We start from the raw sequence: 25,436 nt of genomic DNA on the forward strand, positions 1-25,436 counted from the left end.
CAATAGACTCCTGTGGGCTCACCTCAGCCAGCATTTGGAGGCTCCTGGCGTAGGGAGCTCTCAGTGCACAACTCCTCCACAGCCCACCTTTTAAATCCCTTCTTTTCTTTGTTCTCCTCTACTCTGTAGCATACCTCTGTCCCATGCCTTTGTGTCCCTTTCTCTTCCTTCCTGTAAGAAAGCAGCATGCTTTAGAAGCAAAACAGCAAATCAGGGTCAAAACAGACTCCTGGTTCCATGACTTGTTGATACATGATCTTGGGCAATGGCTTAATATTTTTAACTCAGTTTACTCATCTATAAAATGGGGATAATAGGGCTTATCTCACAAGTTTACTTCAGTAATGTACCCAGCCCAGGACATTTAATAAATAGTAGTTTGCTTTCCATATCTATTTTTAATTAGTCTTCCTAGAACGGGATGGACCAAGCAAGGGAGAAAAGAGCATCTGAGAAAAGGAATGTTTTGCAGAATGCCCCCTGTTGAGAGAGCAGAAGACTACATGGCTTGCTACTAAGAATATATACAAGTTCCTCTCATTACTGTTGCATTCTTGGGGGTCCCAGCCTTAGGGCTGTAAATCTACAAATCATACTACAGCCTCTGCCAAACTGCTTTGTCCTCTGCCAGTCCTGTTAGTGTCTTTCTTGGGGGCAGGGCCCATGTAGAGTTTTGCAGGAGGCTGGCACCTCGGGCTGGCAGGCCCACCAGAGGCTGAAGCCTCCCCACGAGAGCCTGGCTGAGTAGAGGTTTAGAAGAGGTTTGGAGTCTGTCTTCTTCCACTGGAAGAGTAGTCCTCAGCCCTCGGTTCCCAAGGAAAAGGAGCCAGATGTAGTAATCATGCATTCTCTGTGTCTGTGTCTCTCTCCTCCTGTCCCGGCCCAGCCAAGCGGGAAAGGGCCTCGGTTGCCAGAGGTATACTGTGTCATCAGCCGTCTTGGCTGCTTCGGCTTGTTTTCCAAGGTAAGAGGGCTCTGGCTTCCTTCCTCCTTCCTCCCCCCAGCTGACAGCTCCCAGAGGAGTATCCGCAGCCAGCTTAGATGAGAAAACCACCTGTGTGTGCGAGTGAGAGGGCGAGAGAAAGAGAGAGTGCAGCCGAGAAAAGAGCAAGTGCAAGCGAGCTCTCTGACTTCCTCCTGGTTCCTGAGCCTGGCTCCTCATCTGGCGAGCTGGCATCTCCCAGCTCCTGCACCAGCAGCGTCTGCTCATGTCACAGCCCACCCTGGGCCATGGGCAGAGACAGATTTCTTGGGGACAGAGACCACTTGGGGAAGCCAAGTGCCCAGGGACCTGACTCTCAAGTGGTATTTCCTTGGCCCAGCTACTCAGTCAGCTCTTGGCGCCTGAGGCCAGGACTGGTTAGGGGGCAGAGCAGTCATGGGGTGCCAAGAGAAATGAGAAGGCTCGGGTGTGAAGCTTCTGGAAAGACAGTTCTCCTGTCTCCCAACGTTTGGCCCAGGCTGGTCAGATGCCAGGCTGCCCTCTTCTCTGCCCAGGAGGTTGGGAAGGGCAGCACCCTGACACCCTTCCTCTTTGGGCGGCTGGTGGCGGGCACAGGTCCTCGATGAGGTGGAACGGCGGCGTGGGATCTCCGCTGCGCTGGTCTACCCCTTCATGAGGAGTCTCATGGAGTCGCCCTTCCCTGCTCCAGGGAAGACCATCAAAGTGAAGACATTCCTGCCAGGCGCTGGCAACGAGGTAGGGATTTCTGCTCCTCTTCTCAGACGAGGGACTGGGGCTGGAGTGAGGCCTGCCTACCCAAGGGTGCAGTCTCTGGGAGGCACAGAGCATGGCCCGTCCTTGCTCACCATGTTCGTACACCTGCTCAGTAGGAACTGACAGAGGGAATGACAGGACTGCCATTCTCTCTGCCCAACTCTGCGACTCCTAGGGACCTTCCCTGACCTGTTTGGACTAAACTGCACACCACCTGCCCTCCTTTCTCATTCACCCAATAGGTACTATGTGTTCTCTCACAGTCAGGGTCATGCCAGACTACAGTTAAAGAGAGTACAGCTCTGTCCTTGTGGAGTTCATAGTCCAGTGGAGAGACTAGTATTAAATAAGTATTTCTACATGCAAGTAGATAATTCTTAATGTGTTAAGTGCCAACTGAAAGCACAGGAGTGCGAGTGTGTCACGAGGGGTATGCTTTAGCTTAGGGGCCAGGGAAGGCCTCCTCTGAGGAAGGGGCAGTTTACCTGGTTGCAAGGTAAGTAGAGTCAACTCAATGAAGTGGGAGGAGGGAGACTGAAAGAGAAGGGTGTGGATGGGAGAAGATCATTCCAGGTAGAGAGAACAGCACATGCAAAGGCAAAAGTTGGGGAATTGTGTGTGCTTGTCAAGGAATTGAGAAAAGGCCACGATGGTTGGCGGGGTGGTGAGCAGGGGTGGAGAGGCCAAGTCATAGTGTGCCTGCTCAGCCAAAGTAAGGATTTTGGATTTTATCTAAAGCAGGGTTGTAGGATCTGAGCTATGTTTTTAAGATCTCACTCTGGCTGTTCTGTAGATAATGGATTGGGGTGACAATAGTGATGCTAGCTAGGCTACTGTGGCTGTGGTGTAGGTAAGGGATGATAGTAGCTTGGATTAAGGTGTGCTGGAAAAGATGAAGAAAAGTAGATGGATGAGATGCATTTTAGAATTAGGATCAAGAGCATTTTGTGTTTGATTTTAAATGGGGAATAAGGTTAGGGAGATTTTAAGGCAAACTCCCAGCTTTCTGGCTTGAGCAATGGGGTAGCTGATGGAGCCCCTGATGGAGGAACAGGTTATGAGGAGGAAGGGTCTGATTTTGTGCAAGTTACATTTAAGATACCTGAGAGACACCCCAGAGAAGATGTGTGGTAGCAGAGTGTAGATAGGGAAGAGAAGAGAGCCCAGCCTCAGTCCTCCTCAGTCCTGAGGGACCCCAACTTCGAGAGGTCCCGCAGTGGAGGGGTAGCAGCCCTGAAGATTGAGAAGATCGGAGGGCTACCAGGAGAGGGCGGGACTTGGAAGCCAAGGAAGGGGGGGCAGAGCATCTCAAGAAGAAAGGCGTGATCAGAAACTGCCAAGAGGTCAGGATGAGGATGGCAAGACGCCTTGACAAGAATGGATTGCAGAAGAGTGGGGACTGGGGGGCCAGAAGCCTGAGGTGTGTGAGTTGAGAAGTGAATGGATAGGGGGTGAGAAAGTGGAAACAGCCTGTGTAGACATGTTTTCAAGAGGCTTGGCTGTGGAGAGAACTAGGGAAGGGGACAGTGGTTGAAAGGAAGTGTGGGGCCAGGGGAGAGTTTGTTGAGGATGGTTGTTTGGATGCTAGTGGAATGGCCCCACAGAGGAAGTTCAAGAAGCAGGAGGGCCCAGCTGGTGTGTTCAATGGTTAGTGTCGACCCATGAACTAGGAGATGGTTTGATTCCCAGTCAGGGCACATGCCCAGGTTGCAGGCTCAATCCCCAGTAAGGGGCATGCAGGAGGCAGCCGATCAATGATTTTCTCTCTCATCATTGATGTTTCTATCCCTCTCTCCCTCTCCCTTCCTCTCTCTGAAATCAATAAAAACATATTAAAAAAAAAAAAGAATCATACACAAAAAGACTCAAGCCTTATGGTAGAGTCATTACTTAAATTATTTCATTTCAAAAACAAAAAAGAAGCAGGAGGGAGGGTATAATCCAGCTGTCACCCATAGGCACTGGTGGTGGGGTCCAGGGAGGGGCTGACTTTTATTTTTGTACAATACCAGGGAGGGCCATGGCTTGTAGACTTTAGATTCTCATCTGATGGCTTCTGTTTTCTCCAAATAGAAAAGAAGGTCATCCTCTGAGAGTGAGAGCTGGGTGCTGGGTTCTAGAGAGGGAAGAAGTAAATTAGTCGTTGCAAAGAACAGGAGAGGGACTGCTTAGAGAAATATTGGGTTTGCTGGGAGTGAGGAAAACCATTTAAGACCTTGCTCTTAGGCTCTTTTCGCCTACCCTGGCTGGGAGGGATTTGGCCTCATGAGTGGTCTGGGGTGGGACAGCTGACTCTGCCCCAGAGCCCCACAGCAGGCCTTCAGGATGTGGCCCCGCCCCTCACCAGCCTCATTTCCCATCACTCTGACTTGAATGGCTTACTGTCCCTGAACCCTCTTCTTTTTGCCTAGAAGACACTTCCCTTCTTCTCTCCACATTCAGCATCTTGTGCTGAGCTGCTGCCCTGCCCCCACTCTGCCCAGAGGAGGTTGGCACCTTTCCTCAGAGCCGGAAGCCCCTCTGCACATGTTCATCATACGTTTTCTCTGTCCCGGCACCAGTCTCACTGTGGTTAGGCTCTTTCAGCCCCGCTGGACTGTGATCTGAGGGGGGATGAATGAAAAGAGGCCCAGGTCAGGAGGCTGCCGGGGTGAATTCCCACTCCCTGGAGGGCGCCTGGCCCTTGGGTGGTGGGGGTGGGGCTATGCACTGCAGAACCTCTGGGAAGCACAAAGGACCGCATGTAGGTTCTCAGGAGGCTGGGTAGGGGCACTTCACTGTGTCTTCTCCTGGCAGAGACAGGACGGGTGCAGAGGTCTCTGGCATAACTGTGATGTGGGATTCCTTCTGCCCACACTCACTGAGCATTTTGGGTGTACCCGGTACCAGATCTGGGAGTTCACTCCGGGGGTTGGGGGGTTGGGAGGTGGGGGGTGTTGGGAGACGGAGCATAAACAGGTCGTTAGGGCTACTTGTGCCCACAATGTGCCCATGTTGCTGCTTCTCGGGGCTCAAGGGATGAATACTGACTGAGCTGGGAGTTAGAACTTGACTTGCTTAGACCCCAAGGCACAGATGGGATGATGTGGGGGAAGCCCCTTGAAGAGAGTTCTGAAACCATAGGGCTAGAAGAGGGAGTTGGTTTGTCGCCCCAGTTCTTGGAGGCCCGCACCTCCATGCTGCGCACATTTGCTGAGGGACCCAGGGAAAGACTAGGCCACCCCAGGACAGTGCTGCGGTGTGGCCTGAAGTTTGCAGTTCCCTGGCTTACACTGCCGGGATCCATGCTCCCCTCCACCCTCATAACTGCACCCAGGAAGTGGCTTTCCACGCATGGCACTGACCTTGGAAGTAGCCTTGCAACTCATTGGGAGGAACGATTGCTAGGTCTGGCCCTGATAAAGAAAGTCCGGCTTCCTGGCAAGGTTACAGAATAGCCGGCCTTTCCTGGTGCTTTTCTTGTCCTGGCACAGAGATTAGATAGGCTGGTAGAGAGACAAGGGTGGCAGGACAGACAGAGCCTCTGGAAGGAGACTCTAGCAGGAAAGGGAAGGGACATGGCAGCAAGGACACTAGCGTTGCCTTTCCAGAGGCGGATGAGAATAGAGTCCCGGGGTGCGGAGATGTTGCTCTTCCTATGGCCTGAGGAGCAGCCAGCAACTGTGGGGGCTGGTCAGCATGGGGGCCAAGATGTTTGCTTGGGGAGATGGGCAAGAGGGCGGGGAAGACCCTACACATCAAGCTATGCTCTTTCCTCATTCCCCTCATCTGTGAGAGTAGTCAGCTCTCCTCCTTTTCCCGAGAGCCTGATGGGCGGCCCCTCAGCTCCTTCTTGCTGGAGCCTCCCCAGTGCTCATGGAGTTAGCCCTTCTGCTCACCAGTTGGGTGTCCGAGGGGAGGAAGAGACTGGTTCTTCTGCATAGTGGGCTAGATTAGAGGCCTGAAGAAGAGAGGGTGGGAAGGGAGACCAGCATTTGATCACTTTGTGAAGGACCTGGGAGGGGCACCAGCTGGCCTGCCTCGACCCACTTTCCCCATCGCTCTCCTGCAGGTGTTAGAGCTGCGGCGACCCATGGATTCCCGGCTGGAGCATGTGGACTTTGAGTGCCTTTTCACCTGCCTCAGTGTGCGCCAGCTGATCCGAATCTTTGCCTCACTGCTGCTGGAGCGCCGGGTCATTTTTGTGGCCGATAAGCTCAGGTAGGGCCCCGTAGGGCAAGGTGGAGAAGAGGGGGAAGGCACATCACAAATTCACCCAGGATGTATTTATGAACCCCTGCCCGTGTGAGTGTGTGTGTGTGTGTGTGTGTGTGTGTGTGGTGAGATCACATGGAGAGGGAAAGGTTAGCAAATCCTGGAAGAAAGGGTGGTTGGGAGCACACAAGATGAGAACCCAGTTGAGGACTGGCCTGAGGAAGAGGAGGGACACTTCCTTTGCAGCAGCCAAGACTGTGCAGATGCAAATATGGGGCGGGCAAAAGTAGGTTTACACTTGTGAGGACATGAAACACAGTTCATTCTTGTATTATTATTTACTAACTAGAGGCCCGATGCACAAAATCTGTGCAAGGGGGTTGGCCCCTGCCACCTTGGCGGCTGTCTTTGTCTTGGTCGTTGCAGCTGAGGCTTCGTCCAGAAGGTTGTCCGGAAGGATGTCTGGTTAATTAGCATATTACGCTTTTATTATTATAGATTTTTGTATTATTTTTTATACAACTGTAGGCTACTTTTGCCCGCCTCTGCATATTCATATGGAAAGAGGTAAGAAAGGAGATTTCTGGCCGATGGCCGCATTTCTGCCAGTGGGGGAGGCAAGGCCATCCCTGTGGGATGATGAATTTGAGGAGAGTGATGAACCCTAGGAAGGGTCCCCGTGAGGAAGGGGCCAGGGCGTTGACCAGGGGTAGGGGTCATAGGAGGAGTGCCAGTTGAGAGTGTCACCTGGAGAAGGCAATTGACCGCAGTGACCCAGGGCCAGGCACTTGGGGATTTGTGGAGAAGGCTGAGGTGAGGCGCTGAGGGTGCTGGGGGAGTGGTTGCAGGAATGCTGGCCAGTCAAACGAGGACAGGAACAAGGAGACATCAGGACCTGGAGGTGTCCATGAGCAGGGAGGCTGGCTTAGGAGGAGTAAGGAAAGAGCTGGATGGGTCACAAGTCTTGGTCCAAAGCGTTGGCATTGATGATTTTAGAGGAGGTCTGGATGCCAAGATCTGGTTGAGGCCATTGGAGGGTGGCAGAAGTGTCACTGGACACGAGGTGTCCCAGAAGAAGGCAATGTGGATGGGACTAGAGATCTCTGCGGTCTCTGTTCTAAGAACACTAATACCATTTATGAGGGCTTCTTTCTCATGACCCAAGCCTTCCAAAGCCCCACCTCCTAATGTCATATTTGGGGTTAGGGTTTCAACATATGAATTTGGAGGGACACAAACAGATCACAGCAAAGAGTATGGGTCGAGGTGGGCCAGGCAGGGAGAGGATGAGATATTGGCAGCACATTATCTATTTTTTTTTTTTTTGGTCAAATAACCCGTCACAGGCAGCAGTGGTTTCTCCAGGTTGGCAGAACTCATTCATTCAGGTGTTTATTAAGTTACCTGCTATGTGCCATACCATTCCCTCACTGGGGGCACCCTCTCTGCCACTCCACCGTTAGCCCAGCTCCATCGGGCTATGAGCACAGCTGTTGTTTCTGTGGCTGTCGCTGCCTTCTGAGCACATTCCAGGACCCTTCTGGGAGGAAAGTGCCCCAGGCCCTGCTCTGGGCCTGGCCTGGCGTTTGAGTTCTGCCAGTCTTGGGTCTTAGAAAAGATGTCCCCCTGCTGCGGGTCTGCCTCTGACGGGAGGGGCAGGTAGGGAGCCCAGGAGGGCGCACAGGCCCGACGGTGGTCAGGGCTCAGCAGTGCAGCAGCTCAGGCTCCGTGCCTCGTGTGTTAGGTGTTGCGCAGTCCTTTGTCCCCCTGGCTGGGTTCCGTTGTCACGTCTGTGAGATGTGTGTGTGTGCACGTGTGCATGAGCTCTGTGGCGATCGGAGGAGACGGTGGAGATCACTGTCCCTAGGCCCTGAGACATCCTTTTTCCAGACCTTTTTCAGACGGCTCTCCTTGGGGTGTGGGGAGCTGCTGTGCCCAGGGGATGGGCTTGGGGCCAGGACACCTGTCTTTGCCTCAAGGCCCAGCAGTGTTTTAGTGTCTGGAGGGTGGCAGGGCAGTCAAGCAAAGCACTGGCTGACAAAACACTCGTGAACATCCAGAGATCCTTCTAGAAGAGGGGGTCTGTTCTGTCGTGTCAGAGAACCATGTCCTCTGACTGGTGGGACGTTAGTCGTGAATGGGCAAGAGTCCCTTGTGCCATGCCAGCACAGCCAAGGGTTCGATGAGCCTGAGGGGGGCGCGGGGCGGTGAAGGATTTAGAAAAGACAGAGAATAAGCTGGGTCTCAGTGGTTCTCAACCTTGGCTGCACATTAGAATCACCTGGGCATCTTTTTAAAATCCTTATTTTTGGGCCTCATCCTCCGGAAATTCTGTTTCTTTGTTATGGGGTGAGGCCACAACATTAGTAACAAAGAAACAATTTCTGGAGGATGAGGCCCAGAAATCAGGATTTTAAAAAGATGCCCAGGTGATTCTAATGTGCAGCCAAGGTTGAGAACCACTGGTCTAGGTGGATCTTCCTGTGCCTGGCTAAGGCCACAGAGAGGGACCTACACCCCAAGCTAAGCCTTAATTTTATAGCCAGAGGTAAACAAGGTAGTGGTCTCCATAGTTAGAATGTTCTTGTGAGTTTCACTTGTTTTGTCAGCACTTGCTGTACCTGCCACAGCCCATTAGCTACCCAGATAAGATCTAGGGAGGGTCATAAGGTCAAGCTTAATTATGCTAAGAGGGCTGTGCCCTCTAAGCTGGGACTTGTTTGTGGCTTTGCCAACAGGTCAGTCGGAGGCTTAACCCTATAGCCGCTCCCTACAGTTGCTATGGAGCTGATCCCACAGAGACCAAGCTTTTATGGTTAATGGGTAGGACCAGTAGATGTGGAGGACAGGGTGGGAGAGTCAAGCTTAAAAGTGGTCTTGACTGCGGGCCTCTGTCTCCTGAGCTGTAACATGGTCCCTAGGGGAGGGCCTTGGACTATGCTCCTGGCAGATGGACAGTCAGGCCAGGTGTGTCTCTTGTTTGCTGGTGCCCTTCACCAGCCCTCAATGCACCTGGGGAGTGTGCACTCGAATTTATACCTCCTAGCTAGCATCCTAGAGATTTTCCTCTGGCTCCCACTGGCCATTCTGCTTGGCCAGCCAGCCCTGTAGTGCACCTGGGCATAGAGGCCTGGAGCCCCCTCTGGGTCAAGAGAGGGATGACCCCACTGAGACCTGTGGCTATTTTTTGGAGCCTGAGAGGAAAGATGGCAAGAGTGGTGCCAGCCCCCTGACTGCAGTCAGTGGGTCTCAGACCACTTTTTCCAATCAAGGAGAAGAAGGGATGGCTGGAGGGCAGAGCAGTGAAGTCATGCGGGGCTGGGGGACAGGAAGCCTGGCTGTGTTGTGGGTCTGCCACTTATGAGTAAACTGGCCTGGGTATCGGTGGCCCCAGCTGTAAAATGCGGAATTGATGAGCTGATCTCTATAGGGCCTTCCAGCTCTTGCACACCATGAATTTGTAACCAGCTCTGACTCACTTTACCTTTGTGCTCCCGGCCTGAGCTGATACTCCGGCACTAGTCAGGCCTGCCTGTGCATTTGGGCGGCCCTTTGGGGAGAGCAGGGTATATGTGAGTCCTGTGTGTGTTCATTGCTACCTGCCTTCCTGGCTGTTTCTAGGTAGTCACCAAAGAGGGTAGCAGCAATGTCCTTGGGGCCCTGACGGTGGGAATGTGGGGACTTCACTGGCCTGTAGGGTCAGACCCAGACCCGAGCCCCATTAGCATCGATTTTTGTTGCCCTGGGAGGTTTAACATAAAAGGATGTTCTGAGCCCCAGCAGGCTCCACCTCCCCTTCCTCGAAGGTGCGGGGTCTGGGTTCAGGCACTTTGTCTCTCTTTGTCCACCAGTACCCTGTCCAGCTGCTCCCACGCCGTGGTGGCCTTGCTCTACCCCTTCTCCTGGCAGCATACCTTCATTCCTGTCCTCCCGGCCTCCATGATTGACATCGTCTGCTGTCCCACCCCCTTCCTGGTTGGCCTGCTCTCCAGCTCCCTTCCCAAACTGAAGGAGCTGCCGGTGGAGGAGGTGGGCCACCTGGGGAACCAGCTGGCGGGAGGTTGGAAGGAGGAAGGGGACAGAAGGAACAACAACCCCCAGGAGAGAAGGGCAGAGGGGAAGTGGAGGGGAGAAAGGCACTGGGATTTTCTCTTTTGTGCCCTCTGGGCCTCTCTGCCCAGCTCATCCTTTCTCCCTGGGAGGGCTGTCCCTGGCTGGAGTTATTCCTGTTATCTGACCCTGGCATCTAGGGGTCTGGAGGCCTGGGGAGGGCATTGCAGGGATTCGTACCCTGAATCACTGTCGCCGATGCCTCTTTTCCTCAGGCACTAATGGTGAATCTGGGATCGGACCGATTCATCCGGCAGGTAAGAGTGGGACGCTGCCGAACGTGACCTGCCCTGGGGTGGGTGCTTGTTCAGTGCAGACTCCAGAGCAGCCAGCACGGTTGCACGCAGCTCAGCCTCCACCACCTGCTTGTTAAGCTCTCTGGGTCCCGTATTCACAGAATAGACAAGGACAGGAGAAACTGATCTGAGCGGTCTTGACCTCTGCAGGGTCTGCCTTTCTTGCTGGCACCATCAGCTTCTAGAAGGCGTGTGGGAGTGCAGACGACAGGGCCTGTAGGTCTAAAGATGTGACTTCTGAGCTCTGCCACCTTTGAGCCACATGGTCTTGGACAGGCTCTGAGCTTCTCTGAGCCGAGTTCTCATCTCTAAACCAGGCATGGCGGTGGCACCTGCCTTGAGACGTTGCTGGGGGCTGAGTACACAGGATGCATAGAATGCTGTGGGATGTAAAGGTTAACTTCAAAAGCCTTTGTTAGTTGTGGAAATACTGCTGGCTCTCTACAAACAGCCCAGCCCAGTGTCGTACCCTCTGGGAGGGTACAGTCCGTTACCCAGCATTGACAGAGTTTGGTCTCCTGGGTACAGGCATCAAGGTGCGGACACTGAACCAGAATGTAGAGACGGGAACAGTGGCTTAACCTCTCACCTGAGACACAGTCTCCCCACCCCAGCCAGCTGCGTTTCCTCCTGGAGCTAAAGCTGGGGGAATAGGGGAGACTTCATCGGGGTGTCAGGGTAGGAAGGAACCCTTCGCTGGTCCTGTGAATGCCACCTGCTCTACCACTTTTTATCCATGTGACCTTGGACAAGTTTCTTAACCTCAGCTTCTTATCTTAAAGTGAGATTGATAAATAGTATCAGGGTTATTGGGACAATTGAAGGAGAGTGTATATGTAAGCTATTCATACAGGGCCTGGCATGTAGTAAGGGCTCAGCCACTGTCAGTTATTATCACTGTCACTGCATTTTCCTTCTCCTGCAGATGGATGATGAGGACACGTTGTTACCTAGAAAGTTGCAGGCGGCTCTGGAGCAGGCTCTAGAGAGGAAGAACGAACTGATCTCCCAGGATTCCGACAGCGACTCCGACGATGGTGAGTGAGGCTTGCTGCAACACAGTCATTTCTGGCCCCAGGCTCCTCTGCTCTGGGCCTTGGCCTCATCGGGCGGGACCCCGGTTCTATGCACCAGGCCCTCTGGCTGATGAGGTTCTAGTTGTAGGACCTTGATCTCACGCTCACCTAGAATTCTCTAGCCGCACCACTGGTGGGGTTCAGGGAGTTATGGCTTGACCACATCTGAGGGGAGAGAAGTATTGTGGTATTTTATCAGAGCGAGCTCAGGAACATAATATTGGGGCTGCTTCTCCAGTGGCCTAGGCCAGCGGTCGCCAACCGCGGACCACTGCTGGTCTCTGAGGTCCGAAAGGTTGGCGACTGCTGGCCTGCCTACAAAGCTTCCCTCTAATTCTTCTCTACCTCAGGAGGCTTGGGAAGGAAAACCCCACGACCTGTGACAGCACCAAAGACTCTTGCTGACAGGAAACTAGTTATTCCTCCCCCTCGGGCCTTGCCTGGAGCCATTGAAGGGGATGAAGGGAGCTTCCTCCTGCTGTGAAGCCAGGAAAACCACCCAGGGCGAGGGGTGTGGGGGAAAGGGTCCTCTGGTCTCTGATTCCCACTCTCATTCATCCAGCAAGTAGTTGCCAGCCTTCCAGCTTGTGAGCTCGTGATAGGCCCGGGTGCCCAGGAGGTAGTTTCAAGAACAGACAAGTGGCCCTAACCGGTTTGGCTCAGTGGATAGAGCGTCGGCCTGCGGACTAAAAGGTCCCAGGTTCGATTCCGGCCAAGGGCATGTACCTTGGTTGCGGGCACATCCCCAGTAGGGGGTGTGCAAGAGGCAGCTGATCGATGTTTCTCTCCCATCGATGTTTCTGACTCTCTGTCCCTCTCCCTTCCTCTCTGTAAAAAATCAATAAAATATATTAAAAAAAAAAAAAAAAAGAACAGACAAGTGGTCTGGCAGGGAATTTTATTGAGGAGAGGGAGATACCAGCTGGAGGCTGAGGTTCGAGTCTGGAGATGGCAGGCTCTTGACCGGAACCTGAAAGATGTTCTTTTCTCTTCCAGAATGTAACACCCTCAATGGGCTGGTGTCGGAGGTGTTTATCCGGTTCTTCGTGGAGACAGTTGGGCACTACTCTCTCTTCCTGACCCAGAGTGAGAAGGGGGAGAGAGCCTTTCAGCGGGAAGCCTTCCGCAAGTCTGTGGCCTCCAAAAGCATCCGCCGTTTCCTTGAGGTTTTTATGGAGTCTCAGATGTTTGCTGGCTTCATCCAAGACAGGGAGCTAAGAAAGTGTCGGGCAAAGGGTAAGGTTAGAAGAGCCGGGGTCAGCAGGCCTTCTCCTCTTTAACTTTTCTGCTGCCAGTGGGGCTGAATAGCTAGGCAGAAGCTCTTGGGCATTGGCTGGGCCCAGGCCTCCTACCGTCCCTTTTCATATGATAGAAACTTCCAAGGGAGCGTGCTGCTCCTGTCCCAGTAGACATGGCACAGGCTGCCCAGGCGGGAGCCACGTGGCTTGTCTCCTCCAAGAACAGCGTGCCGTTGGTTGTCTATCCCCTCCTCAAACATCCTTCTTATTCAGAGAAAAAGACCTGACTGAGCGATTTAGGGAAGTCTGAGAATCCAGGGTTGAGAAGACCCTCGAAGAGAATAGCTCGGTCTTAGGTTGGTGGCAGAACACATTCAGAGCAGAAGGTTCTCTTATCGCTACTTATTTTGTCGGCTCTGCTCACTGTAGGACTTTTCCATCTCATCAACATCTTTCTGTCTAACATCAGGGTTTTTATTCTGTCCACTAATACTGTCCATTTAGCTTGACAAACCTTTCGAAACAACATTGTAGAGTGGTCCACAAGGAACTAGAGAAGGTGTCTACCCAGGGGCAGCTTTGAAACGAGGAGTAGCATCTTCGCCGTAATGCAGCTCAGCCTTGTGCCCCTGGGAGCAAGGTATCGAGGGCCTCTTGCTATGAACAGTGAACACCAGTGAGATGGTAGTTTTGGTGAGCCGATCTGAATTCTGAGATGCTCCTGTAAATTATAATTGCAGAGCCTTGGCTTCTCTCTTTTGGGGATCTGTGTCCCATCGTCCCTTCCAAGAGGCCTTGTCTTCCCTTCCTCCATTGACTGTTCTTTTCCCTGCTCCTGTTTCTCCTCTTCTCCAGGCCTCTTTGAGCAGCGAGTAGAGCAGTATTTAGAGGAACTCCCAGACACTGAACAGAGCGGAATGAATAAGTTTCTCCGAGGTTTGGGTAAGTAGCTCTGTCATCGATGAGAGGCTGGGGGAGAGGGTTGGGGTGGGGGGGATCTGTACCCCAAACTGCTCTATACCAATGCCAATGGGTATTAGACTGGGGCTATAGACAGAACGGGAAGGGGTCCCTTGGTGAAGAGAAGGTTGCCAGCCCAGTGCTCCAAGGGCATTTAGCACAGGATTTACCTACCTGCAGAGCCAAGAGAAACCACAGATCTCACCTGAGGTTTTCTGGGTGCACTCCTTCCTGAGGGAATAGGAGGGCCACTAGGACCAGAGAGCTTTCCTGTAGGCCAGGAGGGGTCTACAAGACTAGCAATGCCAGAGTTCCGTCCCCGAAAACCTCCATTCTTTTCAAAGAGCTCAGCCACTTAGATCATAGGATGTCTCCATTTCAAGGGAAATTGAGGCCAAGTAAGTTAAATGCTTGCCCAAAGCCAAACAGTGATTAATTCCAGGGCCCTCATTGGAGTGTTTTCCCTCCCACGGCTCAGATCTGTCACAGTCCAGTCTCTCTAATCCTTTCTCTCCAACTGAGAGGGTTAGAGATTATATGGAAATATTCTCACTCCTGCCCTTTCTGGCCCACAGGCAACAAAATGAAGTTCCTCCACAAGAAGAATTAAGCCCCTTCCCCAGTGACAGAGAGTCCAGTGCCTGGCAGAGCCTGGAGCCTGGAGCCTGGAGCCTGGGGAGGGGCCCAGCCTGGGACCCTCTGGGCTGCTGTGGCCGCTCTGTCCCCACAGACCCCACCCTCCAAGCCAGCCCACCTCTGCCTTCATGATATCCCAGATACTGTTTGTAAATAATCTGCTGTAAGCTTTCTTATCTGTTTTTGTAACAAGCAAAGAGAATCTGGTAAATATTTGTATATTCCCAAGGGGCCGGGTGCTTTCCTGCCCTGCCCGAGCATGGATGACGTTCTGCTGGGTGCTGGTGACTGGCCAATTATGTGCAGCTGACTGTCTCGGCCAAACCACTGATCTTCCCCGGGAGGCTCCTGGCCTCCCTGCCTGAGCCCCTGCTGCCAGTCTGGGGCCACGGAGAGCAGATGCTGTCTCGTTATGTACAGGGGGACTATTTTTTAAAACATTTTTTTAGAGTTTCTATTTTTTTTTTCCTAGTAGTCTCCCTTCCCTAACCTTCTGTTTTTAAAAGGCAAGGGTCAGTCAGTCCCCTTTTTGCAGCATGAAACCAGGCTCTTGGGCCTGGCCTTCTCCCGTTTCTCCCACCTTGGTGGTGGTCAGTGAGTCATGGGAGGCCCACCCCCAGCTCTGCCAGTGCTCTCCGGGCCCGGCTCCCAGTCCGTGGTGGCCATGATGCGGTACAAGGCATCCCTTCTTCCCACCATCTACGGGTGTTCTCAATAAACAGTCTACAGTTTGGGCCCAGAGCCTCATGTGTTCCTTGGCTTCATTATCTATAACTTTCTCTCCTGGGGGATGGGCTGAGATAGTCCAGCCAGGGGTGAAACACCATCATGACGGGTACTTGATGAAGAATTTAGCTTCAGAAATTGGTTCTGTGGTCTGACGTTATGATTAGTGTTTTTAAAATTTTTTTAAAAATTTATTAATTTGAGAGAAAGAGGGAGAGAAGGAGGTAGAGGAAAGAAGAAAGAGAAACAGAGAAACATCTATTTGTTGTTCCACTTATGTATGCATTCATTGGTTGATTCTTGTGTGTGCCCTGACCAGGGATCGAACCCAATACCTTGGCCTATTGGGACAATGCTCTTAACTGAGCTACGGAGCCAGGGAATATGACTAGTCTTAGAGTTAGAAAATACCTCATCATTGTTCTAGTTCAGCGTCCCTCTCTAGTAGCCGACTGTTCGTACTCTATGTCAGTGTTTCCAGGGATGGGAAAGTCTTTCTCATTGCCCTTTGACTCCACTATTAGGTGAATCTCAACACTTTTCTTTTTGGTATAAAGCCCTTAGACATCACTGGGTATCCTGACATTGGTGGAGTGAAGCCCAGCTAAAGCCAACCCAGGGCTTGCTGAGAGCCTATGGATTGACTACAGAAGGTTCTGCTACCTTCCATGGAAGAGCAAGGAGAGAGCAGGGTGGGGGATAAGGGGGCTTGGGCTTTCTACATACCAGGGCCATCGCAGAGCACAGACCTTGAAGATGAAGTATTAATCTGGAACTCTGCTCATTAGAACTGGGTTTGGGCGAGGATTTGAACCATGGAGTAAAGGTTTCCTATCCCTCCACCCGAGCCTACTTCAACAGGAGACAATCCCATTCTCATCTCCCTTTCCTCCTGTGCCGATCCCAACCTGTCCATGGTTTGGGGTTGCTGTCTGCCTCTTAAAGCCAAGTAAAGGGTTGTCTTCTCTGAAAAGCCTCCTGAATCTGGGTTTTCAGTTGAAGTAGAGAGAGAAGGCAGGAGTTATAACCAGAAAGTCCAAAGTGGGGTGTAGTTACCTCCAGGACGTGTCACTGTTAACACAGCCTGGGCTTCATGACAATCATAGAAGTAGATTCCTTAATAATAATCTATAATAATAAAAGTATAATATGCTAATTAGACTGGACAGCTGAACGACCTTCTGGATGCCCTTCCGGATGTAGCTGCCGCAGCGGGGAGCCAAGGCAGAGGCAGTTAGGGGCAATCAGGCAGGCAGGCAGAGTGGTTAGGGGCCATCAGGCAGGCAGGCGAGCAATTAGGAGCCAGTGGTCCCGGATTGCAAGTGGGTGCAGGCCAGGCTGAGGGACCCCTCCCCACACAAGAATTTCGTGCACCAGGCCTCTAGTAAAGTAATAATAGTTTCTAAAAGGTGCTATTTTTGTCTCTTTTCCCTTCCTTTTACCAAGGTACATGCCCTTGACCAGAATCGAACCTGGGACCCTTCAGTCTGCAGGCCAACACTCTATCCACTGAGCCAAACTGGTTAGGGCATCTTTTCCTTTCCTTTTACATGTGGCTTCAAAGAATCCACAAGATATGATCAGATCACAAGATATTTGGTATAAATATTGGGGGTGGGGTAATTAGAAACTTTTATGTATTTTTAAAAAACTTACAATTAACCCTACAGATTTCTTCCTCCTATAACTCTCATCCCAATTCAGAAACCAATACTGGCACATAATGGTTTAGAATGAGCTGCAAGGGCCCATACAGTGACTGCTACGGGCAAGGCACAGAAGTCTTATGGGGATAGTAGAAGTGGGTGTTTTCAGGGCTTATTTCCATATTTTGCTTTCACATGATCTCAAAACCCCAAACAGATGATTCTCAACCCTGTCAGATTCAATACTTGCCTTTTCTATAGCAAATACCATTAACTCTTCCCCTGAATTATCCTCAAATGAAATCATAGATAATATAACCTACCTAAACACATCTTAATTACAATATAAAAGGGAAGAAATAAAGTACTTTATTATAAAAGAACATTTATTTAAATAGCCACATGCTTGGGCACAATTGTAATACAGTGGAGTCAGAGGTTTACACCTGTACACAGAATTACTGTAGCTATACATGCAGACAGATAAAAGTGTGCTATATTAGAAACTGATTCTATTGAGTAGATGTTAACCATTGGCAAGAGAGTTTTCTGAAATGAACAATTCTGGGTAGTATTCTGAACAAAACACAGTATGAGCTTCCCTGACTTAAACAGTATTTGGAATCCTGGAAAACTGAGAAGTACATGAAAACTGAATCATACCCCCCACCCCCAAATTTACTGATTATGTGTAAATGGAGTTAGGTTCTGAGGTAGATTTTTTTCTTTGTTCTTAAGAATCAACCCATACATTGCAGGACAGCTAGGTTCCCTGGTTGCTTCCCTTCCATGATTGTGACTCCCTGACCCCCCTCCCCACCATGGTATTGCCACCTTTGAGAGCACGTGTCCTTTAACAGTGCTGAGAACTCGGGCAATTGGTCTCCTCTACTAGAAGTCCCGGTGCCTATGGGTTTCAGCCCTCATCTATTCTGGGGTTAAGAAAGGCCCTGAGGGGCAACCTGCTTGGGTCCCCTCCCTGCAGCAGTTCCTATAATAAAACTTGCTTTCGCTGGTCTTTTTGTTCACGAACTCATTCTTCAATTTCTCAAGACAAGGAACTTGGACCTGAACAGAAATTTTGGATATCATCTCTGGAGGTTCCACCAAGATTCTACAGAACACGCAGTAGATTCTTGGGTTGATGGCAGGAGACATGCTCCCCTGTGGCCATGTGGAACTCTACACATGGACTACTAGACTTTGTGTTTCTTTTAAATATATTTTTATTGAAGTCAGAGAGGGAGAGGGGGAGAGAGAGAGATAGAAACATCAATGATGAGAATGATTGATGGGCTGCCTCTGCACACCCCACACTGGGGATCAAGCCTGCAACCTGGAATCCAATCCTGGCCCTTCAGTCCACAGGTCCACTATCCACTGAGCCATACCAGCCAGGGCATGGACTCCTAGACTGTAATGCTCAGCTGTAACATGGAAAGGAACACTAGCTGCACCTTTTCCAGGACTGGCTTCTCTCAATAAACTTTGCTCCCGCTAAAAAAAAAAAAAAGAAAAGAAAAAAAAAGAGAAAGGCCCTGGGTTTTTCCTGTAATGAGACTGATAACTTTTAAAGTAGGGCAGGCTGCCTCTTGGGTCTTTCTAAGGCTCTTTTCATCATGTGCTGGTAACTGCAGTGCTAAGATGGGGAACCCGGCTTTTAAGGGGTGTTTTGGAGACCTGCCCTTAGAAAGCATTATGACTCCAACTGTGGTTCACATCCGATGGTCTGTGTAATTAGGGCCCCAAGAAAATTATTGTAATTGCGATCGCTGCTCAGTTAAATTTTTGTTAAAAATATATTTCATATGTGGACTTAAAACTTACCTTGTACCCCAAATGACTTATGTCTAAGGATAAACAGGGTTTAAAAAACAGAAAACTTAAAGTAGCAATAAAACAAAAATTGGACTAAAATGAAGTCAGAAATGAAACAACCTTCATTCTTACTAGGGAGCCATACTGTGGTGTTATGCATCCTAAAACATCTTAAACTTATGGAAGTGGGGTGGGTGTTAAAATACTTTTTATCACTGTCAAGTTATTGGCAACTTTCTAAGTTACTTTTTGTCCGTTTATATCGCCTTTTAATATGAAAGTATCATTTCTCCCTCACCGGAAATCCCTTCTGTTCTGTTCTTCCAGAAGATTTCATGTGTATACAAGTATATTTTAGCCCAAGGCACCTTGAACGCAGTTGGTGCTCGTTATCTTTTTGACAACAGAAAGTTTTGAGGTTTGGAAATTACCGTCTTGAAAGTGTATATAAAGCCCACGCCTCCCGCTAAGCCCGGTCGAAACCGGGTTTGGAAAGTGTACAAGTGGCGGAGACTCCCGCTCTTCGCGGCGGCCCAAGCCGCACCGGGACCGGAATTGAACTTCCCGCTACTCAAAGCGGGGCGGCCCCGCCCACTACCGGAAATAGCTGAGCCAAGAGGTGGGGCCGGGCTCACCGTGCTTCCGGTCATTCTGCAGGGTCAAAGTGATCCCGGAACTAGAACCTCACTCCGGAAGTGGCTTTGAGGGCGGGGGAGAGCGAGCGGAGCCGTGGTCGTAACCTAAAGGGACCTAGGAAGTCGGGCGGTGTGGACCCACGAGGGTGGCCCGGAAGCGATAAGCTCTGCAGGGCTCGGGCCGCCCGTAACCCCGTGGCTTTCCGCCTCCTCGTGTAGGCGGGCACCGCACATCTTCCGCCGGAGGTGCGCGCCCCCGCCGCAGGTTTGTTTTCGTTGCTTTTGGGCTAGCCATCGAATAGAAATACCTATGAATTGAAATCTTAAATCTGACCTAGCTAATTTTGCCAAATTATGTGGCAGACATTCCCCATTGTTATAGCTGCAGTTCCGAGGTTTGTATGAAAACAAAGCATGTATTAGGCCAGTAACGATACCCGTAGCAATTCCAGCTTGCAGATAATTTAGGTGTCAACCCAATGTGCTAGGCAATCCCAGTTTTTACATCTTCTGACGCGAACGAAAGGTTGAAGACGTTAGAAGGGCTTCTGACAAAGCTGATGCCTGTGGTGTATGAAAGGACGTCATTAATCCTCTGCACTTACCGGCCACTAGGGGCATCATGAGCTTGTGTCCACAAGACACGTTATTCGAAGCTTGAGTCTATCTCAGCTGAAATATAAAATTAAAACCTAAAGTTTGCCTTTGGTTCCAGCCACTCTCGGTCTGTGCCTGTCACTCATTTGAGGCATGGACGTTCGGCTTTTCAGTCCCCCAGCTTCCTTGGGCAATACTTGGAATCAGGAAATCTGCCCCGCTGTTAGTTGTCCTGGTGAGTGCGAACACTGAACAAAGCTCAACAGATCAGTAGCTGCTTTTCCCAGGCCAAGAAATGGGACGATGGCCTTAAAAGATTTACACATTTAGCATGGCCATTTGCACCCATCCTGTTTCTGGACAGCTGATCACCAAGGGACAAGTGACTCTTCCCCTAAACCCCACCATCCCCGGACTAACCGTTTTGTCTTCTGAATCCCACTTTTCTTGTTCCTGGCCTCCACACTTTCACTGTAGCCCAGTCCCTAGAGCAGTGGTTGTCAACCTTGGCTGCACATTAGGATCACCTGGGAATCTTTAAAATATTGATTTCTGGGCCTCATCCTCCAGAAATTCTCTTTGTTATGGGGTGGGGCCACAACATTAGTAACAAAGAAACAGAACTTCTGGAGGATGAGGCCCAGAAATCAGGATTTTAAAGATTCCCAGGTGATTCTAATGTGCAGCCAAGGTTGACAACCACTGCCCTAGAGCCTTGTCTTTTTCAAATTGGTTTCCTGAAGGCATGTTTCTTCTTCCCTCAGTTTGGACCACTTTACCATTAACTGAATCACACCAAGGTTTCTCATCTGCTCCCATAATTCACTTACATAATTGTAACCAAGTCAACAAGTTTTAATAAATGCTTTACATTTTACTTAATCCCCATGATCCTCAAGTAGGTGCCTTCACCTAAATTTTAAAGAAAATTGGAGTTACACAATTGTTAAGTTTGGATTTATATTTCAGACTTTGTATACTTTTATATCTTCAGTGCCAGTAAGGACTCAAACATTTAATCTTGTAATCCTTTTTTAAAACCCTCATTTTTCCCCCATTGATTTTTAGTGTAAGGGAGGGAAACATCAATATTAGTTTGGTTGCCTCCTGCACACTCCCCACCCAATTGGAGCTGGGGATCAAACCCAAGTACTCGGGCTGATATTCTAACCACTAAACACACGAACCAGGGCACATCTTGCAGTTCTCGATCTACTGACCTGACCACCACCTGTTTTAGATTCATGGCCTTAGCTTCCATAGTTTCTCAGGAAGACACTAAAGCAAAACCCATCACTTCACCTTTCTCCTTAAACACCATCATGCAAAATGCAAGTCCAAATGGTCGTTAAAAACAAAAAACCCAAAACAAAATGGTCATTAGTAGGCTTGAGTGCTATCTTAACTTAATCTGGCCAGGATTCTAGACTGCAAGCTTTATTTTGGGTCATTATTTAAAAATCTTTGAAACAACTCTGAGCACAAGAGCAAATTATAATTTACACTGGGATCAGTGTTTTGCAAGACATACAAAACCCAGTTTCTGGCCTTTAGGATAACCCACATTTCTACTAGATATTCAGCAGTCTAGAAGAAAAATTATTAAAATTTTCATGATACATTTCTTTGAACATGAAACCTCCTATGCACAGGGACCCATAAATCCTTACAACTGCTTTCTATAATACAAGCCAGTTTGATATGTAAAACCCCTGGCATGTTTAAATTCAGATTGCTGGAGCCCATCTCAAGATTTTGGTTATGACTAGAATAGTCCAAAGTCTAAGATGAGGGAGCCCAGTGGAAAAATCTTGGGCTCAGGAATGACCTTGGTCCTATCACTCCTTTTTCCCTTCTGTAGACCGTGTCCCATCAAAACAGTCCTTTTGAGCCACATGGAACAGTCAAGGACACATTCTTCCACTCATTGTGAATTGTGAGTATACAATGCAAACAGACCTTTCAACTATTTAATACCTATCTACACACACTTTAGCAACAGGTATCATTCTCACTTTATAAATGAAAAGTTCAAGTCAGGATCGGTCCAAAGGCTTCTTTCTTCCTCAGGGAAGTTTGCAGAGGACCCCAGGTCTCAATACCCTAACTCCTAGAACCTGTTAGGGAGATTTTGGAAGTACAGGTAGGGAAGCAGAGATGCCAAAGGACCTACACTCAGACCAGAAGACAAAAGTACTTGGATATTTTAATGAACTCCCCTCCATGTAGCTTCAAGCTACCAGGACACAGGCCCCACCAACACCCTTAATCTTCTCCTCGGCTCTTCTGCTGAAGAACTTGGCCTTCACAATGACAGGCTGCTTTGGGAGCTTTCCCTTCCCCAGAACTTTGTAGTAGCCCTAGAATAGAGAAAAGGGTTATAACACACTATGGCAGGTACCCACTCCTTAATGGGTATGAGGACAGATGACAGACAACCCATTCCATCTAGGAGCTGGGAAGCCTATGTTTCTGATCTGGGCACTACCGGGGGCACTTACTGCCCACGCCAGTGAATCAAGACCAGCAGATTCTCTCCGAGAACTGTAGCACACCAGGACAATAGTTGTCAAGATGTGACTCTAGTCTCGGGCAAAGCCCAACACCCCCCTTTCCCATTCAATTACCACCTAATAAGCAAAAAAGGAAAACCACATTCCCAGCAATGTTCCAGAAGTCTTGACCACCAGAATTGCCCAAGAGATGGTAAACAGGCTGGGAAGGGGAATGTAACACTTATCTGAAAGGTTTAGACTACTCCTATACCCATGGGAGGTTAAGACTCATAGAGATATACAAAAAAGCTTGGGTGGGATTTTTGGGGGGGAAGAAGGGGGCCAGCTCTTCAGATAATGTAGGGCCTTGAATCACAATTAAAACATACTAAGATTTTATTCTGTAGGGAACATGAAAGGTCAGTAGCGGTGCCTAATGTAGACCTGTGTAAAACAGATCAGAGCCAGTTGAGCTAAGATATTGCCAGTAACTTTAGGTGAGAATTGCAAACTTGTACAAACCAGGAAAATAACAGAAATGAAATTACTGACGGGAAAAACATTCAAGTGAAAAGAAAGTACTTGAAAGAATGAAGAGTAGAAGGAATTACTCTTCAAATATTTTGTTGAGTCACAAATGAACTGGAGTTCAGTTCTGGTCAGAGAAATATCTCTGGAAATTCTGCCCAAAGGCAGAACTGTCTAGTTAGGGATCGGGCATAGGGCTCAGGTGGGAGATCAAGTAGATTAGGTTACTCAGAGCTTTGAGGAGAGGCAAGGACCCATGTAAGGCAAACATTAATTCACTCACCGACCGCACCACATCAATGATGGGAGCAACTCCAGTCTTGCTTTTGGCAGCATTCACCCGTGTCTGCTCACTGACCAGGGTCCACAGTTTATCAAGGTTGACAGTTGGGCAGAAGCTCTGGTTCCTCTTCAAGTGGTAATGCCTCATACCAACTTTCCCAAAGTAACCTGGGTGACTGAGAGAAGGCAACCAGTTCTTTATAATCCATCTCCCCCATTACAGTGTAAATTGTCAATGGGTGTAGAACCCTGACAACAGATACTCCACTCCAGCCATTTTTTGAATAAAACAGATCTTTCACCAAATAATAAATAGTTAAAATACCACCCCCTAATTTGAGGGCCTAAGTGGATCCTACAGAGGTACAGGTCAGTCTGATAGTGTCACTAGCCTGGTGACTGACTGTGCCACAGGGGCCCACAGTCAGTGAATAAGGGTAGCAGTTGCTCTTCGAGGACTCTAGCACACTAAGGCAACAGCAAATACCCAAGCGTGACTCTAGCCTCGATGACAAATTTCTCAGCTCACATCAAGTGTTCACTCGGTAAAAGCGAACAACAGGCAAGGTTTGTGGTGGTTAGGAGGCGTGCTTCCCATTTAAGATGCTTGGAGCCGGCCTCCCCAGCCCCCACCCCCAACTCCAAACTGTCAGTAAAATACAGCCGAGAAACACTCACTATTTGTCGAAGTTGATCCTGTGATGATGCAGGCCGCCAGCATTCCCGCGGCCCCCCGGGTGCTTCCTGTGCTTGCCTGGAGGAGGAGAGTTCCGTGGCTAACAGAGCAGAGCCCGCCCCGTTTGACACTCCTGGCCAGTCTCCCCCAGCCTCTGCCGCTCCCAGTCCGCAGTACTGTCAGCACTGCGACTCCTTTAAGACTCCGATTTAAGCATCTCTCTGCAGCACCACCACAGCACTCATGCCTTCAACCAATGCTCGATTTTCACTACCACCCGCCCCCACGCCCATGTGCTATTCTCTTCAAGTGAAATACTAGAGGATCCCAAAGAAGTAGGTCAGACTCAATCCGACCCGGCTGCACAAAGTTCTTACTAACCCACTTCTAAGCCATCTACCTTCTGACTAGCTGAGCACCAGGCAGGCAGAGCCCAGGGCCGAGCAGGACGGGATGCGGGTACGTACCGATGCGGCCGTGGCCGTGGCTCACGTGGCCCCGAAGTTTGCGGGTCTTCCTCAGTCTGGATGGCTGTGTGGAGAAAGGTGCGTGGGATAAGGCCCAAGAAAGGTGGGGCAGGGGCGAAGCTTGCCGGACTGCGAGGGGCCCGCGGGCCTGCAGATCGAGGATCGGTCTGGTGCCGCGATCTCAGTCAAGCACCGGGGGCGGACTGGCCCGGCGCCACGCGGCCTCCTCCGGGCGGCGCCCGGGCCCGCCGGTCTCCGAGATCCCAACCCCGGGCCGAACACGCGGCCCGGGCATCCGGGCCCAGGCCGGCCCCCTACCCTGCGGCCCGCCATGTGCGACCTGGGAGAGCCGGCTAAGGTCGAGGGTAGGTGGCCGGGGTGCAGAGCGAGCAGAGATCGCGGTCTGGTGCCCGCATTGAAAGGGAGGCGAGATAAGAATAACCTACCATGTCGGCGGCCGAGTTGCAAGAGGAAGGCTCTTCCGAAGTCTCGCGAGGTATGGGATGCGGGGCGGGGCCAATGGCCTCACTTCCGCCCGGGGAGGGCGGACCTAGGGCGCGTTTAGGCTGCCGCGCGGCTGCGGGCGGCACCGCTTCCTCTTCCTGTAGGCGGTCGCCGCTGTCCCTGGCTGTCTTGCCGGTATGGCCGCCGGGAACCGTTTCTCCGTGCAGCCCGCCCTGTGTTCGGGCTCGGAGGCCGGTAGTTGTCCCGAAATCTGAGACTTGGGGCGCTGTGGGCCGGGCCCGTTTCCTGACGCCATGGCCCAGGGACGTGCTAGGCCACCGTAGCTCAGCTCCTCTTCGCACCCGCCAGCCGCGAGCGCCACCGCGCGCCTCGCCCCGTTCTGTGAGACCTGCTCCCCCCCCTCCCCCCCGGCCGCGGGGAGGAGCCTGAGGCACTATATTTATTGGACCCTCAGCGTGTCCACCCAATGTCTCGCTCGGCTGCCCTGCAAGTCTTTCCCTCAATGTCTCTACCACCCATGGGAGCTGCTCCCCTCCCCCCTCAGTGAGTGCGCGCTGGGTCTTCCTTTCCCCTTTGCCTCTGTGCTGTAATCTAAGGCTCTCTCCGTGTGAGCCTGCTGTACTCCAGGGACCTGTATGCCTGGTTGCTTTACAGCCTTCTTTATCCAGGCCTTGTAAGTCTTCTTACCACCACATGTAAATTTTCACCCGAACTGGACACGCCGGTGACACACCCCCCCCCCCCCCCCCCCACACACACACACACGCCCCTACCTCCCTGCCTGGGAGCAGAGAACCCCTGCTCAACCTGTACCCAATACAGGCGTCTTGTGAAACTTCTTTGACCCCATTCATGGTTGCTCACTTAACTCCAC

At 50.7% G+C, this 25,436-nt stretch overlaps 2 protein-coding genes and 2 non-coding genes across 8 annotated transcripts in view; 1 reads left to right on the plus strand and 3 right to left on the minus strand.

Annotated features, from left to right (window-relative positions):
- DENND2B (DENN domain containing 2B) overlaps positions 1 to 14,968 on the plus strand; it is a 172,827-nt gene extending 157,859 nt beyond the window's left edge. For all 5 annotated transcript variants that reach the window (XM_070425344.1, XM_070425345.1, XM_070425343.1 and 2 more), the window contains 9 exons: positions 887 to 964; positions 1,559 to 1,699; positions 5,769 to 5,917; positions 9,763 to 9,940; positions 10,237 to 10,278; positions 11,243 to 11,354; positions 12,390 to 12,629; positions 13,487 to 13,573; positions 14,167 to 14,968. In XM_070425344.1, coding sequence (XP_070281445.1) covers positions 887 to 964; positions 1,559 to 1,699; positions 5,769 to 5,917; positions 9,763 to 9,940; positions 10,237 to 10,278; positions 11,243 to 11,354; positions 12,390 to 12,629; positions 13,487 to 13,573; positions 14,167 to 14,201 — 1,062 coding nt within the window. In that variant the 3' untranslated portion in view covers positions 14,202 to 14,968. The remainder of the gene's footprint in view (positions 1 to 886; positions 965 to 1,558; positions 1,700 to 5,768; positions 5,918 to 9,762; positions 9,941 to 10,236; positions 10,279 to 11,242; positions 11,355 to 12,389; positions 12,630 to 13,486; positions 13,574 to 14,166) is intronic.
- Positions 14,969 to 21,830: 6,862 nt separating this feature from the next.
- On the minus strand, positions 21,831 to 24,911 carry RPL27A (ribosomal protein L27a). The gene is made up of 5 exons (XM_070425347.1): positions 24,544 to 24,911; positions 24,098 to 24,161; positions 23,633 to 23,708; positions 22,956 to 23,130; positions 21,831 to 22,009 (listed from the first exon to the last, which is right to left on the minus strand). Exons 1-5 carry the CDS (start codon positions 24,544 to 24,546, stop codon positions 21,881 to 21,883), a joined length of 447 nt encoding a protein of 148 aa, XP_070281448.1. The 5' UTR covers positions 24,547 to 24,911; the 3' UTR covers positions 21,831 to 21,880.
- On the minus strand, positions 22,114 to 22,242 carry LOC139019113 (small nucleolar RNA SNORA3/SNORA45 family). The gene has a single exon (XR_011473012.1). It is a non-coding gene; the product is annotated as a small nucleolar RNA SNORA3/SNORA45 family (small nucleolar RNA).
- Positions 23,334 to 23,464, minus strand: LOC139019114 (small nucleolar RNA SNORA3/SNORA45 family). Its single transcript, XR_011473013.1, has one exon. It is a non-coding gene; the product is annotated as a small nucleolar RNA SNORA3/SNORA45 family (small nucleolar RNA).
- Positions 24,912 to 25,436: the final 525 nt, after the last annotated feature.

Source organism: Myotis yumanensis, unplaced genomic scaffold (genome assembly GCF_028538775.1).
Source record: "Myotis yumanensis isolate MYYU_CA2020_CCGP unplaced genomic scaffold, mMyoYum1.0.hap1 SCAF_10, whole genome shotgun sequence".
In the NCBI taxonomy this organism is placed as follows: Eukaryota; Metazoa; Chordata; class Mammalia; order Chiroptera; family Vespertilionidae; genus Myotis; species Myotis yumanensis.